Source organism: Chinchilla lanigera, unplaced genomic scaffold (assembly GCF_000276665.1).
Source record: "Chinchilla lanigera isolate Chin_1 unplaced genomic scaffold, ChiLan1.0 scaffold00008, whole genome shotgun sequence".
NCBI classification, from domain to species: domain Eukaryota; kingdom Metazoa; phylum Chordata; class Mammalia; order Rodentia; family Chinchillidae; genus Chinchilla; species Chinchilla lanigera.
Window position 1 is genome coordinate 37,647,624 of NW_004955409.1, and position 16,833 is coordinate 37,664,456.

At 49.3% G+C, this 16,833-nt stretch overlaps 1 protein-coding gene across 2 annotated transcripts; it reads right to left on the reverse strand.

Annotated features, from left to right (window-relative positions):
- Positions 1 to 2,596: 2,596 nt before the first annotated feature.
- Abhd4 (abhydrolase domain containing 4) lies at positions 2,597 to 15,327 on the reverse strand. 2 transcript variants are annotated; one of them, XM_005377129.2, is made up of 7 exons: positions 15,229 to 15,327; positions 11,647 to 11,735; positions 9,634 to 10,006; positions 9,322 to 9,476; positions 7,653 to 7,764; positions 4,695 to 4,881; positions 2,597 to 4,011 (listed from the first exon to the last, which is right to left on the reverse strand). In XM_005377129.2, the coding sequence occupies exons 1-7, from the start codon at positions 15,288 to 15,290 to the stop codon at positions 3,922 to 3,924; spliced, it is 1,068 nt and encodes a 355-aa protein (XP_005377186.1). In that variant the 5' UTR covers positions 15,291 to 15,327; the 3' UTR covers positions 2,597 to 3,921. The 2 variants fall into 2 exon arrangements, with proteins under 2 accessions (XP_005377186.1, XP_005377187.1); XM_005377130.2 differs by lacking the exon at positions 15,229 to 15,327 and adding an exon at positions 15,120 to 15,219.
- Positions 15,328 to 16,833: the final 1,506 nt, after the last annotated feature.

Below are 16,833 nucleotides of genomic sequence, written 5' to 3' on the forward strand. Positions count from 1 at the left end.
GCCTGGACTGTGCTATTCCCATCAGTGGGCTCAGGGACTCGCCACCGAAGAATTCAGTAGCTGAATGTCCTGTCCGACAGTGGGGCCGGACCCTGAAGGGTGCATTCTTGTCCCTGGCTCCTTCCTTTTCTCTGCTGCCTGGCTCCTCCTCTGCCATTGTTTCTGCTTTGAAGTCAGCTGAGCCTGGACCAAAACAGTGACCAAAAAGAACCTCTCCTCCTTAAGTTGTGGATGTTGTTCATTTTGTCCCACCAGTGAGAAAGTGAGCAAGACAATAGGCCTCTGAGGAGACTCCCTAGAGCTTGAATTCTCACCGTAAACCCTTAGAGGCCACCAGGAATGGTGCCAAGTGGCTGGTACGTTCAGCCTGCTTCTGTGTCCCAGCCATGGGAACATTCGGAATGCCTGTTAGGTGGAGCGTGTGTGTCTTTGTACTTGCACAGTGGCCCGTGTCCAGCTTGCAGACCCAGTGATTGAGCACACACACTCTGAGTGACCTTCCTCAGATGTTTACACCTGCTCCTGGGGAGCGTGTTTGCACCCTGTTGGGTTTGGGAAAATCTGATCAGCATGTGGTGTGCCTCTCACAGAGAAGCGACCCAGGGTATTCGGGATGAACTTTGGAGACAAGCCCTACTACTTCCTAAGAGTTTCGGGTTGAGGATTAGAGACTTACAGCCTCTTAGATCAGTGCCTGCAGATGCTGGCCATCAGGACCTCTTTTAGAATGCATTTAAATGCAGATTAAGCCAGATATTCTGAATACATTCAAGAATTTATATTTTAAATAAATGCCTCCGAGGCTGTGCATAGTGGCACATGCCTGTAATCTCAGAACTCTGGGAAGCTGAGGCAGGAGAATGCAAGAGAGAGCTTAGCCTTAATGAGACCTTGTCTCCAAAAAAAAAAAAAAAAAGTGGGGTTTGGTGATGTACCTCAGTGTGAAGGCCCTGCGTTTAATCTCTAATACCCAAATACAAAACAAAAATAAAACAAACAGAAAACTATCTGTTTTTTTTTTAAGCATGCAGGTTTGAGAACTACTGCACTGCCTCATTTGGGCCATTCTTCAGGAGAGTAGTCATGTCCCTTTGATTTTGCTCCCAAACATCTTTTGCGTTTTCCTCCGCTCTGTGTCCACCAGCCACTAGTCAGGTCCAACCTACCAGTATCTCTGGCTGGGGTCACTGTGTAGCCGCAAAGTTCTCCTTCAGGAAGGTACTGTCCCCATCAGGCTGGGGGCCAGAGCGGCCACAGCGGCCATTCAGTCTCGGTCTGATTGTCATGATCCACGCACCCCACCGCTCAGTTCTCTCCACTCCTTAGGATGAACACATTCCTCATGTGGCCAGAGGGGCAGCCCGAACTGGACCCTATTGTCCTTCCCAGACCTGCCCCAGAGCTTCTCTCCCTTTGGGGCTTTTGTGGTCGGTTGCTGTTCTCTCCAGGGGTTCTCCTTTCTCCCCTTAACCTGCGTACCCTCAGGTGAGCCCCTGCCACTTCTGCAGCAGGCTGTCTGGGCCTCTCCTGGGCAGCACCTTTCAGCTGCAAATTTTTGTTAATTTATTTTTAATTTTTTTGGGTTTTTTTGAGACAGGGTCTTGCTAGGTAGTGTTTGCTGGCCTTGAACTTGCTTATGTAGCCCAGGCTGGCCTCACACTCATGGCAGTCCTCCTACTGCCTCAGCCTCCTGAGTGCTAGGATTACAGGCATGCAACACCACACCTGGTTTATTTAACCATGTGTCTCTCCAAGCAGAATGGAATTTCCCATAAAGTCAGGGACCAGCTTTCTTTATTATTACAGCCCTAGTGCTTGGCATGTATTAATCTCTAAAAACCTGCCCTCTCTTCCACACTGGGATCTTCAGAGAAGACAGAGTCTGGGGGTGGATTAGTTCTGTAATTATCCCAGGAGCTATTCTGTCTATCCACTTGCTTGTTCACTTGTTGTTTGTACATTTGCAGTATCTATTGCATGCCACTTAGAGCTGGAATTCTGGACCTAAGCGAACTCAGCCAGCAGAGTAGGCATCGACAGTGAGTTGAACACTTGTCATACTTCCTCTGATTGATCAAAATAAATTTACTCATGAGCTAAGTGCCAGAAATGCTTCTTGGCCTTGTGTAGTTTATATTGAGGGAGGAAAGATGGTCATTAAATAAGTAATCATAAGTTTTACAAAAAAAGGCAGAGGGTGTGCCTTGGTGACACAGCACAGGCGGTTCAGGTCTCATCTGGGGAATCAGGGGAAGGCTTCTCTGCCTAAGGAGCTGAGACCCAGAGGATGAGCACGAGTTACTCTGAGAACAGGCCCACTGAACCTGCGTGTCTACCAAGCAGCAGGGAGCATGCAGGTCTCCTGTGAACCAGGGCTGAACCATCCATCCTCTGGATCAGCTCCTCTTGCATCATGCGAGGTTGGCCAGGATGGTCCAGGCTGGTCTGGAGGGCACATGGGGCACTAACTGGAAGAGGGAATGGCGTGTAATTAGGTACCCCTCAGGATCACCTCTCTGACTCGGGCACCACATGGACTTCTGTGAAGTCAGGGCCACCGAGTGCTCTTGTGGCACAATATGAACATCACCAGCAGCAGTTTTTACTCATTTCTTTATTAATATAGAAAAGGAGCCCAAGGCAGCTGGACCAGTAGTACAAAGCACCAGGAGTTAATACTACTCTGGTAAAAGGGTTGGCCTTGCAAAAGTGAAGGAGCAGGCAGGAGCTGCCCTGCTTCCGGGTCTAGGCCCAGCCTACTGCCCAGACCTCAGAGCAGCACCTGGCATGAATTCCTGGGAAAGGGAAGACAGGAAGTTCAGGGGCGGGATGAGCTGGAGACCATGGCAGGGGGAGGAGATGACAGGGATCAGGGATCAGGCAGTGAGAACCATCCTGTGGCTGATGAAGACAGGCTGCGGCTGGCTTGAGTCTCCCCACTGGAGCAGGGGCTCTTGATGGGCCTCAGCTCTGGATACAGGTAGAAAAATACTGCAGATACCAGTGGGCACGGTGAATCCAGACATGGCCCTGGGGTTTAAGGGCTTTTCCCCCTCTCTCCACCAGGAACTGCATTTACTCAACTTATACTATATGTGGGGCTTTAGGGCCCAAGGCACAGAGGGAGGCTTCCCCCCCCACGGGTAGGAAGATGGGGCAAGGAAGGAAGTACTTGAGTAATCCCAGCTTAGGTAGCCAGGACCAAGACATAGTGCAGGACAACAGTGTTCCTGCATAACAGGGCTAGGATATGGGGCAGGCGTAGGCTTAAACTCAGCCAGTGAGCAGGGCCAGCCCCAAGGCAATGGTGCTGAGCCTGAACCTTAGCACATCAAGTGTGCAGTGTGCACTAGGTGTCAGCAGACCTGGACCTTGATCACACAGAGCTGTGTCACCCATGTCTGCCTCAGCCTGTTTCCTCACTTGCCAGTGAGGGCTTTGGATGTGACCTCTAAGGTCATGGAAAGGACTCTGGAGGTGAATGGAGCTCCAGGACCTGCTCAAGTGGGAACAGGTCTCACCTAGCCCCTGGGGTGGGACCGAGGAGTGACGGAGGGAAAGATGTTCTTGCATGGAACCTACCCCACAAACACTCCAGAGAAAGGACACAGTGTGGCTCAATGCAGTCCCTTCACAATCACCATCTGGTACCACTTGGCATGGAGAGAATGCGGTGGCACTGGCAACCCTTTATGTTCTTCCCCATGGTGGGGAGCGCAAGGCCTCTGGTGGCTTCTGTCTCAGCCCTCAGCATGGGATCAGGAGTGCTCTTGTTGACTGTGGTCCTATCTTGGGACAGCCCAAGACTCTGCCTGGCTGGCACATGTTAGTCGGTGAGGAAAGGACAGAGAGGGGTGACTAAGCAGACAGGGAGACGAGAGTGACTCTCTGACTTTCTCCTCCTCCTCTGGCGAGAGCAGCTCAGTCAACCGAGTCACAGATCTCTTCCACCACAGCGTTGAAGATGTGTGGCTGGTCGGCATAGACGTGGTGCGACGCACCCTCGATCTCCTGCGGAGAGAGGACCCGAGATGTAGGATGGTGCTTTCTTCCAAGCACTAGAAAGCCGTCCCACCGTTCCTTCTCTGCTTAGACTTGCTTACCTGCCACTCACTGGCTCTTATCAGACACAATGCTCCCCCTTTCTTTGAATCTTGGTACTTTCTTTTGGGAGCCAATGTATCTCATTATCCCATTCATGTCCTCTTACGCCCTTCCCTGTATCTTCCCTTCTTTGTTAGCCCCACCACTGATCTGCTCTTTTATCAGTAACCCAGGGCCTATGGGTGGCACCCAGCCTGCTTCTGCATGCTTATTGGCAAATGAGGGAGAGGGCAGGGTGAGGTAAGAGTGAAAGGAGAGCCGAGTGTGAAGAGATGTCTTCATAGTGCTCTCATGTTCACAGCTCTGGTTTTGGGTAGAAATAACCAGAGGCAGGGCTGGAGTGGCAGCATATGCCTGGCTATCGGGCAAGAACCTGTCTTTCAGCTGAAATGGGCTACACAGAAGTGGGAAGCCCCTACCTATGATCTTACAGAGTAAGCAAAACCTTTGAAATCTGCCACTGCATTTCAATCTGTTCATCCCTGTTTGCCCTGGACCTAATCACCCAGGGTGAGAGTCAGCCAGCCAGACTGGGATTCACCTCACGGCATCTCTTGCTTAACCCCCACTCATCAGGTAGGCCAACGTACCAAGTCTCGGACATAGGAATCCGGCCGCTGCATCTTCACCTTTTTCCCCGTGCTGGTGTCTATCCAGGTGTTGGCCCCGTAGATCATAGTGATGGGAACGTCCTTTCGGATTAAGTGAATCCGCTCCAACATGGGGCGCCGGGCCCAGCCGAAGGACTCCATCATGGCTTTGAATGCCGTTTCACCACTGGTAGAAGCAAAACAGGGAAGGGCAATTAACAGAATAAACCCTGAAGCAGAAAATGTCAACTTCTTGGTCTCTTTGGGAGCTGGGGCAGTATATTAGTTGTCTTTGGGCTCCTTGTTAGGTTTGGCACGTGTGAGAGACAGAACAGAGATAAAGAAAGCCTTTATTGCCGGGCACGGGAGGGCAGCTAAGAAAAGCAAGGACACTCTGAGGGAGGAAGCCGAGAACAAAGCACATATTGGGCTAGGTTGGGGGTGGAGTATATGGGGGCGGTTCAGGGGACATTACAGGCACCGATTGGGAAAGGGTAGATGCTCATGCGCAAAAGAAAGTGGAAAGTGGTGGTCTGATGGGGGAGGAAGAAGGCGGAAGTCAGTTTGGGTGGGACATGTTGTCTTTTTGGGCCCCCCACCATGCTGGATTGCCGCCATCATGGCTCGGCAGAATTCTGTATGGGCTGAAAGCCATCATTCCCCATCTCAAAGCCCAGCACTAGGCTCATCCAACATTGGTAAGGTTAGGAGGTGACTGAATTTCCAGAGGTCACAACTGGAGGGGAAAAAAACCCCATGGTACCAGGAATGGCCCAAGAACGGAATGTGTTGCTCTTTATTCAACAAATATTTGCCTGTCACACCCTGGGCTGGGTGGGGGGATGTATGAATTGGACAGATGAGGTCCCTGCCCTCCTGGAGTCAGATTTGAGGAAGGTGGGTATTACATGACTAACCATCTGAGTAAACATTTAATTTAAAGTTTCCTGAGACTTATGAAAGTGTGTCAGATAGCTATGAGAACAGACTAGGGATAGCTTGCTGGGGCAGCAAAGGGGAAGTCATTTGGGGTAAACCCTGAAGAACAAGTACTATAGCAGTAAAAAGAGTCTTTTCTGGGGCTCTGGAATTAGGATGAGATGTATGAGGATCGATATTTTGTGCTAAGGGAGAAGCAACCAATGCCAATTTGCTCTACTCTATTGCCTGGTCATTTTCTTCAGTGGAGCTAACTTGGGCCATATCATGAGGTGTCTGCAAGCCTGGGGCAGGAGCCAGCTTCCTGGCTGTCTGTACGTTTGTGGGAGGTGGGGAGGTTGGGGACGCTGCTATCCTCTAGGCATGGCCTGTTTAGTATAGTTATATCCTGGGTCTTCTTAGCATCCTTGGGCTGAATTCTGCCCTGGCTACCAGAAATTGAGAACTTTTCTTTAAGATGTCACAGTGTAGTGGATAAATTATGGGCTTTGGAGTCAGATAGACATGAATTCCAATCCTGGATTTTTTTTTTCAGAAGTCATGCAACCAGAACAGACTATACTTTTCTCTTCTACAAACTGGAGAGAATTATACCCACTTATTAGGTCATGATTAGGAGAATGAAAATATATACAAAGCCACTAAGTTTAGGTGAAGTGAAGTACATACCCTCAAACATTCTTCTAAGCCAACTTTCACACTTTCCAAGGGATTGATTATAGAATATCCTGAACTTGTTAGCTGCCAGTACAAAAACGCAGGAGTTATAAAATAGAGCTATGGTGTTTGAGGGGTGAGGAAGTTGGTTATCCTGATGTCATCAGTGCTTCCTCTAAGACACAGGTTGCAAGATGATAGACTCTGTAGCTTTGCCTGGGAGGTCACCGTACAGACATAGGTCCCAGATGAGGAAAGCTCCAGTTGGGCCTGTGACACTAGCACTGAGCCTGGGGAGGCAGAGAAGAGCCAGGAGAGGGAAGCTCAGGGTACCTGCTTTGACTTTGAGCTGAGTTTCTGCAGCACTGCTTAACAGGAGACCCTCCACCTGCTGAGCCCATGTGACACATTGGCTAGACAGCTCCCACCCTGCCCTAGAGCTCCCTGGGCTTGTGGCTAATGCTAACAGTATTGCTGAAAGGGAAACTCCTGCCTTCCTCACAGCTTTGGGCTCCTTGCGGTGATTTGGGCAGGCCTGGAAAGAGGTGGGACAATGGCCCGGCTCCTGTGATGCCTGCCAGCACCTCAGGGTGAGTCCTCTACAGAGGTGGTACCACCAATGTGGCTGCACGGTATCAGCACTCACAGGCACTGCTGTAGGGGCTGATTACGTCCCTGGCTTTGCCCTGGTTATCAACACTGCCGTGGCTGCAAGGTGGCAGGCTGTCGGGCAGGCTGTGTGAGTAGAGATAGGAGCCCCACAAGGTTCCAGGGACACCCCTACCCCTCCAAAAGAGGTGAAAGAATTTCAGTCCCAATGGTAAACTACTTCAAAGTGCACACAATTAAATTAAATGCATACTCTTTCACCAAACACTTCTCTCTATAGGGATGTGTTCTGTGCATGTGTTGTATGTGTGTGTGCAAAGGACTTGTGCCAGGTCACATGACATCTTAGACTGAAAATTATGGAGAAATTTGAGAACTGGAGGTCAGGGACAGCAGACTTTCTCTCCTTCTCTCTCTTTGCCTTTTAAAAAATATTAGATTTATATAATTTTTTCAGTTAAAAAAAAGCTCTTTTAAAATGTTTCCCAAATTTTTACCATCAGGCCACCTGCCTATCTCTAGGGACAAGGGAGGACCTTCCTCTAGAGACTGACACATGTTTAAATTAATCCATTATCCTCTACATCCTTCTGTGCCCAATCTGGGGATCTCTCTGCAAGTGATCAACCCTGCTGGTACTTGCATTCCCCTAACTTCAGTGCTTTGTGGGAAAAGAAATAAGGCACATCATTCTGCAGTGGGAGTTTTATCTCCAAAGCACCCACTGCAGGCTGTGCTGGGAGCCGTTCTCACCTGGGATTTTGTGCATTGCAGTGGTAGATATACTCAGATATGGTGTCATCTTCAAAGAAGTCTGCAAACTTGCGCTTGAAGTCTGGCCGGAATCGCTGCACCAGGCCAGGCCCTGGGAGAGGATGAAACCAAGGAGAAGCCAGTTTGGACAGTAGAAGGGATGAGATTCCTACTGTCTGTTTAAACCAATGTAACCAAATGTTAAGGGTTTATTTGCTTTATGCATTTAACATCACAGTAGCAAAAAGAATGCAGGAGTCTATTGGGAAGCTCCAGATACTTTCGAATAAGAGTTAGTGGGTTTCCAAAGAATTTATAGAGATGGTCTAACATTCCTGAGGAACCAGGTTATTTTCAGCTCAGTGAAGTCCCAAAGTGTTTTTCTACCTTAATCTGCTCTCTTGTGATTAAGGATCACAAGCTCCATGAGTCTATGGTTGAGATACTTTTTTTTTTTTAACAGTCTGAGCTATGTTCTCTTTCTCTCTGGGACTCTTCTGGCCTTTTAATCTTCTGAAGGTAGCAGATGAAACTGGAGCACCTCCCAAAAGCCCTCTCATTTTCAGAATATGTGGAGAGGTGACCTTAACAACACTGGCAGGTCAGGGTCGGGGCGCTCTGTTAAACAGTCTGTTCCTTTCATCTTTATTTATGATACAAATACAAGTAGTAGGGCAGCTAAAGCAGACTGTGAATATTGGTCCTACTGGTCAATGTTTCACCCTTCTCTCTCTTTTTTTTCTTTGGTCTTTTTGAGACAGGGTCTTGCTATGCAGTTCAGGCTGACCTTGAGCTCACTTTGTAGCCCAGGCTGGTCTTGACCTCGCAATGATTCTCCTGCCTCAGCCTCCTGAGTGCTGGGATTACAGGTGTGTACCACCACGCCTGGCTCTCCCTTCTCTCTTCTGATCTTCTGTTTGTGTGCAGTAGCCAGGGAAGTGTGTTGAAGTTGGCCACTAGCAATTAACTTATAATAACGTTACTTGATAAACATAAACCATCAGGGGTCACCAATCTTCCATAAAGGAAATCCACTCTTCACTTCTTCAGAGGAACAGCTCTCCAGAGGGGAGGGTATACGCAGTGTGAGGGCAGAAGGCTGGAGCTACTGATACTGCTCACTGTGGCCGGCTCCCTACTTCCACCTCCTTCTTTCCCTTTAACCCATAGACTTGCTGACAGCTCCTTGGTGCTGGGTGGCACAGAGCAGATTAAGATGTGGTTCTTGCTTGACGCCAAGCTTGGTTCAGAGGGGTCACTGATCCCTCCCTGCTGCAGGTGCTGGGCGAGTCATGGGTTGGGCTCCAGTGTTGGTTACTGCACCTGAATCACTAGTGGCCTGTCAAGCAGATTCGCACATGCAGCAGAGACAGAGACACCTCACAACGCCTTCCTCTCTCTGGGAGTGTGCCAGAGTGTGGGGCAGCTGTTTTGCTCATCTGTTCCTTGCATAAGAAAACTTTTCCCACGCAGATGAAGGGGAAGGAAAACAACCTTCTAAAACCTCAAAGAAGTCTGGTTCAGATTAAAGGCTTTAAGTAACAATGCAAGGTCTAGTCCCACTGTTGATGACCAAGTAGGGGAGGTAGGGAAACAGATGCAGTGAGGACTGGTTAAATGGGACCGCCCTGGTTGAAGGCATGAACTGTTTCATCCGCACGATACTCACCCCAGGGCCCAGCTACTCGAAGAACAGCCAGTGGATTGGAGCGCCCCAGAATAGAGGCCACAGCCTTGACCCAGGTTGGAGGTGTGCGGATCTCACTGGGGTCTGTTGGTCGGAGGGGAAAGCCCCAAGGGTCCACGAGGATAAGGTGTTTAACTCTACAGCATGGGAAGAGACAGAGCACATTTGATTTGCTTGGAGTACCACTGCCCTTAAATAGTCTGGAAGGGAGAGAACTGTTGGAAGTAAATACTGGGAAATACCCAGCAAGGTAGGGAGCCAGGTCATCACAAGGGAGAGCAGTTCCCTCATTACCTTTCAGGGTACTTGATAGAGTAAGAAGTGGCCAGGAATCCTCCCAAACTGTGCCCCAGCAGGATCATGCTGGGGATGCCCATAGTCTCCCGCCACGTCTCTATTGAGGTCACAAACTCATCCTCGGCACCCTCGGGGTCCCTTGGGAAGGTTGGCCTTGAGCTTCGCCCGAAGCCAAGCAGATCGAAGGTGTGCAGCGTGCGGCGGGAGCTCAGTGAATCCATGTTGAGGATCCAGAGCCCCACACCACCCCCAAAGCCATGCACCATCACTAGCGGGGTGCGGTCCTTTTGCTCAGGGCTCACAGTCACCGTCCAGATCTTGTTCTGGTTTGGGAGGGACACATATCGGGCCAGGAACTTGTTCTGGAGACCTGGGGAGGAGAGAATGCCATGGGAGCCAACACACTACTTCCTACGGGCAAAACCCACTCTGCTGGACTCTGACTCTTCTTCAGGCTTTTCTCTCCATTTCCGTGCCCTTCCCAGCCTCCCGTAGCTCTTGCTTTCCTGACTCCTCCGACCACTGACAAAGACTCTCTATGCCCGAAGCTCAGGAAAGCTGTCCTGAGCCCTCTTCTGGACGAGGTCTTGACCTTGGCCCCCACCTGTCTTCAGCCTGCCTCGCTCAGTCTTCACAAGAATTCTACTAAGTCAGGTTTACTAGAGTCTCCTCACCCTTCATGCTTGATTGAATTCCTCATCCCCTACCTTTGATGTCTGAGTCCTTCACCTTCCTTCAGAATGAACCCATTAAATCAGTTTAGTAAGAACTCCTCATCCTTGGTATCTCCTCTTAATTTTTTTTCTATCCACTGACGTCCTCACTCTGTTCCTCAGCTTTTTGTTTGTTTTGTTTTTATTTATTTAATTGTTTTTTGAGACAGGGTCTTGCTCTGCAGTTCAGGTTGGCTTTGGGCTCAGCATGTACTCCAGGTTGCCTTGAACACATGGTGATCCTCCTGCCTCAGCCTCCCGAGTGCTGGGATTACAGGTGTGCGGCACCATGCCTGGCCTTGCTCCTCAGTTTTAGGTTCTCATTTGTCCTTGAAGGATTCAGAATTAAGCTTGATCACTCCCCTAGTCCAATAGTCTTAGTCTTCCTAACTCACTTAATTACTCAGAATATTTTTTTCTTTTGCAGCACATACCCTAAAGCATTCAAATCCAAGTACAAGGTGTGGACTATGTGGGCAGTAGGTATCGGAGGGGCCATCTTATTCCTTGAGGCTGTGTGCCCAACTCCCTCTGAGCCCAGGGTGGCAGGGACACCACTGCTTGCATAGAGCTCTTGTGTCCATTGCTCGTGAAGCTGCATGTGCTTAGGATTTGACAGATGGGCCGAACTGTGCTCCAGCTAGGTGGAGAGGATGACGGGAGTGTGCTGAGCCCTGGGCTCGTTGCTCAGGTGCTGAGGCGGGGCAGCGCTTGTTCTGCCGGTGTGGCGGCAGTGACTCAGTGCAGCAGCCTGGGCGAAGTAGCCTGGAGTCTTTGGGTCTATGGCTACCACTGCTCATGGGATGCCTGCCCCAGTGTAACACTGACCATGTCAACTGGTCCCCAACTGGGACCAGCTGGGATGGGAGGTGGCCATAGCTGAGGAACACAGGAAACAGCAGCGTTAGCGCGCAGGTTTCTGGCCCTCAGGTAGGAAGGTGGCAAATGAGGAGGTGCTGGTGTGTTTGGGAACTGGGGGAGAGGGAAGCAGTGGGGACAGTGGAGGAGGAAGGGGCAGGGGAGCACGTGCATATGCGTCTGTGAATGTGGACTAACTCATAATACTACAGAGGGGGTCTGGAAAGCTGTAGGATATGGTGGGAATGGGCATAGCTGGGGAGAAGCTGAGAGACTGCTACGAAGGAATGTGGTGGCCTGTGAGAAGCCCTCTAATCACTGACATCTCTCCCTCCCACCCCGCGCACTGTTAATCAGGAATCAGGGGCTCGGTGTAACTGGCTCTGGGCAGATCCCACGTCCTTCTTTGAAGTGGGGACAAACTGTCCCTTCTACTTACACTGGAGGATCCTGGCTTCCACATTCTTCAGCTGAGACATGGAAGTGGGACGCCACGCAGGCAGCCAGCTGCTCAGCCAGCCTTGAGGCCTGGAACAAGGAGACACAGACACTTACTGGCAACATTGGAAAGGGAACGCCTTGCTGAGAGTCCGCACAGTTATCAGAGTATAGGGTGTTCCCAGCCTCGGGACACCCAGCACACAATGGCAGTCAGCAAGGCCACCACGGCCTGACACATTGTCCGCTCTCCTGGCTGTTAACAGCGTCCTGCCCCTTGTTCCCACAGACACTCAGAACACCTTTTTGTGTGTGTATCATTCACAAGGCTCTGTCACACTTTTTATCTCACTTGAGCCTCACAGCTCCCTTTTGTTACCGGTTATCTTATTTGTGTTTAAGAAGATTAGAAAGGGAGGGAAAGCAACTTTTCACTAATAGTTCAGTTCTCCTGTGCCATCCCCAGGACTAGCTGTTCCCTCAGGGTAGCACAGAAAATTCCCATGCCACCTGTGCCCCTGGCCCTCTTCCATGCCTCCAGAAGTATGCAGCATGTCTCAGTGCCCAAAGATGTTCTCGGGTATCCTTCGGCCCAGACCTAAATGTGGAGGTGAGGCAGGCAAAAGGCTGGAGGAAGAAGACCTAGGTTCAGGTCCTGCTGTCGTTCATCAACAGGACAAAGGTTGCCTCTGGCCTTGTTTTCCAGATTGTAAAGTGAGTAAAAAGCTGGCCCACGCCCTCATCACCTGTAGAGCTCTGTAAAGCAGACAAGCTAACTCATCTGCCTTCTCTGTCAAATTCAGTACCTTTAAGTCATTTCAGGGTAGAGATTAAGAGCACCATCTTTGGAATTAAAACAAAACAACCCCAAAAACCTCCAGGATCTGAGTTGCAGTACTGTACTATCTGGCTGTGGCCTATTAATGTATCTTTGTGTGTAGATCTATAAGAACCTTGTCAGATGCCTACCACAAATTAAAGGCTCAACAGTTTTTATTCTTCCTTTCCCATTGTACATACTATTTCTCTTTTCTTGAACTCTGCCTGGGTAAAAGGAGTTCAGGACAGATACCAACAGCTGTAGGAAGGACCTGTGAACATCAGCACCATCAGCATAATGGTTCTGTGAGAATACCATTACCAAAACCCTTCAGTACCCACGGGGCATCTTGCTGAATCATTTGGGCCATAGAGTTTTTCTGTTTTGTTTTGTTTTGTCTTTCTGGTACTGGGAATCGAACTCACAGCCTTGTGCTTGCCAGGAGGGCGCTGTGCCACTGAGCTAAATCCCCAGCCCCGGGACCACAGAGTTTTAATTAGGATGTTTCTTTGGAAATCATCTAGTCCGGCCTCTTTATTTTACAGGTGAGCAAACTTATTGCAGTGCCACAAGAGAGGTCTTAATACAAGTCAGGGAAAGGAACAGAACCAGAAGCCAGATCTCGGATCCAGGTTTCGCAGTTTTTCCTCCCTGGTCCTCCCAGCTGCAGCTCTTCAAGACTATGCATGAACATTCAGAGTGTGCAACCACACTGCCTTGCATCTCTCTGCTTCCTGAAGGAGGTGTGACGCAGTCAGAAGACTAGAGTTCTGATCCAGCGCTGCCACTTACCAGCAAGTCTTTCTTGTTATTTAAAGGGAGATAAAAGTATCTACTTCATAGGAATTTTATTTTGTTTTATTTTGTGGCACTGGGGGATGAACCCAGGGCCTTTGCACTAAGCTACAACTCCAGCCCTTTTTCTAACTTTTTATTTTGAGACAGGGTCTTGCCGAGGTACCCAGGCGAGGCTCAAATTTGTGATCCTCCTGCCTCAGCCTTTGAGTGCTGAGATTGCAGGTATGCACCACCACACATCACAGGACTGCTGTAAGCATTAGTTAATACAGCTAAAGCACATAGAATAATGCCTAGCACAAGATAAACTCCCAGCAAACATTCTTTTCCCTCAACTAAATCAGAAGCTATCTACAGTCCCACTGTTTTGCAAATGGAAACCCTTGAATGTTTGCAGTCTGAAAGAAAAACTTGCGTTGGGAGTAGTATATCAATGGTTTTAGCCAGATGAGAGCTGTCAGGCTTAATCAATCTAATCCTAGGGAGACCCTATAAAATTTGTTCATATTTTACTGGAGTTCTTTGTTGGTTTGAAGCATAGAGATCAGGACCACAGGATTTTGTATCTCAAGACACAAACCTTTCAAGTCAGGGAGATGGTGACAGGTCAGATCATAACACCTAGGCCTCACACTGCCCAAAGCAGAGCTCATAAGAAATGCTGTCCCCTGGAACAGCACCACAGGTGGTTCAGCAGATACTCTGAGAAGTGCTTTACTTTGCCTTTCTTTCTCAGCAAAAATATTAAAGGTAAAGTACACTGTATCTGCTCAGTTCTATTACAGGTAAAGTACAAGAAGTGGCTCCTGATACACTGCATCTGCTCAACACTATTGGAGAGGTTAAGGGCAGATGTGGGAAACTGAGGCAAGGAGCAGCACAGCAACTCAGCCATGAACTCAGCCTGGCGGGGGCGTCCTCCATACTGATGGGAATAAAGCAAAGAGTGGGGAGAGCATCCTGTGCTGGACTTCTCTGAGCCTGGGCAACCCTTCCAAAGCCTGACAGCCTGAGTTTCTTTATTTGTAAATCAGAGCTGAATGAGCTGTATCTCTTCCAGCTCTAATACTGTTTCCCTGAGTCTTTGTAAACATTGTTAATGTTCTCTTGGAAAAATCATCTTAGCAACACTCTGCTGGGTAAGCCTTTCAAGCCTATTTATTCCCGTTATCAAGTTAATTCGTTTTCCTGGACTAACAATTCTACAGCTCCAAAAGGTCCAGGGAAGGCCTTGTAGCGGTGAAACCCACGGCCTGGAGCTGAGTCATTCTCCCGGAGACAACTTTTCCTTGCTATCAGACTGCAATTTGCTGGTCACACCACCTACAGGTGGCATCCCAAATCTGAAGCCCCTTGGTTAAAAAAACAAAACAAAGCACTAAATCTAACAAAGCTAACTGCGAAACCACTGGGTTAAGGATGTCGTGACGATCAAAAACATTATCAATTAGAGATGCGAGCGGCAACGTGTCTCGCTAGGCAAGCGCTGAAGAAACTTGTAAGCCCATCACTCCACACCGATCCGCCTGGCGGAGATCTCTCCCTTCTTCCCACGCCTTCCCCGGCTCAGGCTGGGACCGGCAGACTTCACAGGGACCACTGCGGTCGGCCCTGGGGCGTCCGGACGAGCACGCCCGCTGCTGCCCCGCATGCGCGTTCCACGACCTTGCATTTGGGGGGAATCTCGAGCGTTAGCATTAAGTGGGGGGCAATCGCGAAGACTAAGCGGAAAGTCAGAATCCCTGAGCTGCAGGCAAAGCTCATCCACCATCGCTCCCCGGGCGCTGCCAACCGCCTCTCCTGGGCAAAAGCGAAGCAGGCAAACGCAAGTCCCAGTCCTCCCGGGTATAGCCGACCTGAGACAGGAAAGGTGGGAAGGTGTCTAACACTGTTCGTCAGCCACAGAGAGTCCCAGGATCATGGCCCAGAGAGAGACAGAGAAAGAGAAAGACGGGATTAACTCACTGCTGCTCCAGATCATCAGCCATAGTAAACAAGCCCTGCAGGGTCGAGCAGAGCCAGCCCATCCCTCCGCCTGACGCCAGCACCAGCTGACCCAGAAAGTCTCCGGTAACAAAGGGGGCGTGGCCGGTTCGGGGGCGGGGCTCCTGGGCGGCGCGGGGCTGGGGGTGTCGGTGCTGATGCTGAGGCCTCCAAGCAGAGATGACCTTGGTGGGGGGAGTGGGGAAGGAGAGAGGGCTCTCACAAAAGAGGACAGCGCTCCTGGCACAGATTTGGGGGACAGTACGGGAGGCAGGCAGGGCTAAAATCCAAGTCCTTCAGGGGAGCTCCTTCCACCTTCCCTTCCCTCATAATTGAAAAGCAGCAGAACTACTCCGGTGCTCGCACTCTCCCGGGTTCGCTTATCGCTCCCTTCCCCAGGGGTACTCGCCTTGGGAGTTTCATCTGATACGATGCTTCAAACGTTTGTGGAGACATTATTGGTTGCTCGTACAAACGGCCTTTCTCACTAAAAATATTAAAGGTTAAGTATACTGTATCTGCTCAGTTCTATTACAGGTAAAGTACAAGAAGTGGCTCCTGATACACTGTATCTGCTCAGCACTACTGAGGAAAGTTTTAAGAAAAGAAAAGCTGGGATGCCTAGTTAATTTGAATTTCAGATTAAAAATAATTTTAAAGAATAAGTACGACTCTTGCAGTATTTGGGACATCACTGAGCCTCCTGTATTTTTTATTTTTTGCAACCTGTTTTAAACCAAGGTGCTCAAGGGTTACAAAGTGAGCACAAGTCCAGCCTGAACTGCATTGCAAGACCCTGTCTCAAAAAAACCAAAAAAACAAAACAAAACAAAAAAAAACCCAAAGTGCTATCTGCCATGATGGCCTGTACTCTGTTCTGGGGATGAGTTTGGTCCCAGCTTAGTTTTCAGAGAAACTGTGGCTCAGCGTCTAGTCTCCCCTGTTTGGAGGACCCCACACTTCCTGAGAGGAGGACTCCAGTAGCAGGACTAACTGCTCAGGCCTGGTCGGCTTAGGTTTGTAGGGGTGCGGATGTGGGAGGTCTGAAGAATACATCAGGTTGGTTCAACCGAAAAGCCAGATCTTCAAGTTGGCTACAGCTACTTGGGGTTCAGTGAGACTCAGTTAATTAAAAGCATAGATGCTAGGGGCAGAAGTCTAAGTTTAGATTCCTGTTGGCTTGGCCATATATATATTCATTATGCTCAGGTGAGCCAGTTATTTTGTGTCTCTTTAATTTCTTCCTCTGGTTTATGTCTTGTCAGAGTTAACTAAGATAATTCAAACAGACATTTAGGAGACTTTTGTGCTAAAAATGTTACTTGCTATTATTATTCAAAGTCAAGCATTATATTAGGTGCTAAGACTGCAACTGACGAAAGGGAAGAAATAACCTGCTCTACTCTTACACAGAGACTTTCCATTTGTTGTATGCAGTTCCAGACTGTGATTACCTTTGTAGAATTGGCAACTTCCATTTATTTCTTTATTTTGAGACAAGGTCTTGCTATATAGTTCAGGCTGGCCTTGAACTCACTAGGTAGCCTCAACTCATGGCAATCCTCCTGCCTCAGCCTCCTGAGTGCT

Coding starts and splice junctions, on each gene's coding strand:
- Abhd4 (XM_005377129.2), bottom strand. CDS start 15,290: ATGGGCTGGCTCTGCTCGACCCTGCAGGGCTTGTTTACTATGGCTGAT. Junction 4,882..7,652: donor TGCAATGCACAAAATCCCAG/GTGAGAACGGCT, acceptor TGCTTCTACCAG/TGGTGAAACGGCATTCAAAG. Junction 4,012..4,694: donor ATTCCTATGTCCGAGACTTG/GTACGTTGGCCT, acceptor CTCTCTCCGCAG/GAGATCGAGGGTGCGTCGCA.